Consider the following 2,216-nt stretch of genomic DNA (forward strand, 5'->3'; position numbering starts at 1 on the left):
TGTCAAAATGCCCTGTTTTTTCCGCCCTCACCCTGCAGCCCTTACTAAACTTAAACTTGTTCACGCTAGAAGTGAGGCGATTAAGAGGGGACATGATTTTGATGTACAAAATGTTTTGTGGTGATGGCAACATCAGCAATAAACTTTTTCAGTAAACTCTGTAACAAAGACTAGAGGTCACCACCTAAAATTGGTGGAGAAAAGATTTAACCACAAGGGGCGTAGGGGTTTCTTTTCAGTTAGAGTGGTTAAAGTCTGAAACTCGCTGCCAAAAGCAGTGGCATCAGCAGAGAGTATTGAATCATTCAAATAAAAAAGTGATAAAGTAAAAAATTATCAAATAAAAAAAATTATAAAAAAGTTCTATACAATAAAATAAATAGAAATTTAAAAAAGTAAAAAGAAAATACATTTAAAAAAAGTAAACAAATAATAAAGGACAAATGTAAAAAACTGCTGCGAATAAACGCATGCATAGGGCATGTGTGTGTGCATTGAGTGCTGCCCCCATTCCACTGTGTGCCATAGTGTGGTAGCTGGACAGCAGCACTCTCTAACATGCACAATATGCATTAAAGGGTAAGTTCACTTTCCCAAGTAATTTGGGAAATTGGAATTACCCAGTCAAATCTTGCCCCCTCTCCCCACCCCCGTGCTATACTTACCTTGTGGCGAACAGTCCTTCCCCTCCGCCAATACGGGTGTACTATCTGTTCCCCTATACTGCTGACCAGTGCAGCCCTGCGCCATGGATTTTGAATTCAACTCAACTGACCAATAAGAAGCACTTCTTAGCACGGTTCAATACGGTTTTGTTATTTTTTGGTATCAGGACATGTAGATTGTCATGAGGGACAAGTAGATTTTTCAAAATTTCCACAACCCTGGGCCATTTAAATTTTTGTAGGAAGTTTGGCTGCCTGAGGACCTCAGGCAGCTGTCTTTGATAGTGTTGGTCAGCTGCACATTGCCTCCTCCTCCTTCCTGGAACAGCACAGGACAGCCCCACACCCACCAGCACCGTCCTGGAGCCCGGCACAAGCCCAGATCCCACCCGTTCAGCTCTAGAGAGCCCTGCAGTCGCATGCAGAGCCCTGGAGAGCCTGGCACCCACCCACAAAGCCCTGGAGAGACCTACTCGTATCCCTGGTGAGACCTGCATGCAACCCTGCTGAGATCTGCATGCAACCCCGCTGAGACCCAAATACAGCCCTACTGAGACCCAAACGCAGCCCTGGTTAGAAACTTTTGATGGATTTGAGGAACCTGGCTTTAGGGCAGCAGACAGAGTAAATCTGGCTCTGCTTATCCCTGCATCACCTGGAAATCCAGCACTGTGTGTAGGATCTGGCTTGTAGCAAGATGTGATATTTATACGAAGCAGCTATCCACACACGGTATACATATTATTAGGGCTATCTTAGTTAGCTAGTGCAGTATCCAAAAACCTTTGCCTGGAGTTTAGTTTTAAGAGATGAGTGCCTCCAAGTCCTACACTAATCTGTGCCTATGCACCTTACCAGCAGCACTTACTATGCTTTACCTATCACAGCTAAGCACATTGTCAATATAGCTGCTGGGAACCCAACTTTTAATAGTGAGGGGGCTTGCTTATTAAATTTCCCCCTTATTGCCCCTTTTAAACCATCTAAGCAATGTTTAAAAGACAGAAAGTGAATTATTGGTAGTTGGTTGATATGGAAGTGAAACCTTGCATTAGATTGTTGTATCGGCGAACCACGAATGAGCTGGGTTCACCTCAAACCCATGCTTGACCAGAACCAGAATCTCATCCTTACTGATGTATATGTCTAGGTGTATATTTGGTGACACATTATGGTGATTACTAACCTTGGAATATGCATTTCCACATAGTTCTTAGGAACAAATCCTTCGACGCCCCTAAGTTCTGCCTTAAACCAGTTATCGTCTGTACCAAGAATCTGTGGAAAGCAAAAAGAAAAAATTAGCCAACATATTTGTATTTGGCATCCTATTGTATAGCATGACAAATGTATGCCATCAAGGCTGATGAAACTAGGTTTTTCCACAACAAAGAATCAATTAAGGTGAGAGTTTACACAAACATTGCCCATTGCTTTGGAAGTATCAGACAACAGCTGGCCTCTTATAAGGAACAGCAAACATTTTCCAGAAATACTTGTTGGAGGAAAAGGTTATTAAATGATTTGAAAATGTACAACTAACATCCTAGA

The 2,216-nt window shown here is 42.4% G+C and overlaps 1 protein-coding gene across 2 annotated transcripts in view; it reads right to left on the reverse strand.

The window, feature by feature from the left end:
- Window positions 1-1,939, reverse strand: part of GRAP2 (GRB2-related adaptor protein 2) — a 59,765-nt gene extending 57,826 nt beyond the window's left edge. For both annotated transcript variants that reach the window (XM_018565773.1, XM_018565772.1), the window contains exon 1: window positions 1,852-1,939. In XM_018565773.1, the coding sequence (XP_018421275.1) occupies window positions 1,852-1,865 (14 nt within the window). In that variant the 5' untranslated portion in view covers window positions 1,866-1,939. The remainder of the gene's footprint in view (window positions 1-1,851) is intronic.
- Between the last annotated feature and the right edge of the window lie 277 nt (window positions 1,940-2,216).

The sequence above is a fragment of the Nanorana parkeri genome, unplaced genomic scaffold, assembly GCF_000935625.1.
Source record: "Nanorana parkeri isolate BGI_ZX_2015 unplaced genomic scaffold, ASM93562v1 scaffold885, whole genome shotgun sequence".
NCBI lineage: Eukaryota > Metazoa > Chordata > Amphibia > Anura > Dicroglossidae > Nanorana > Nanorana parkeri.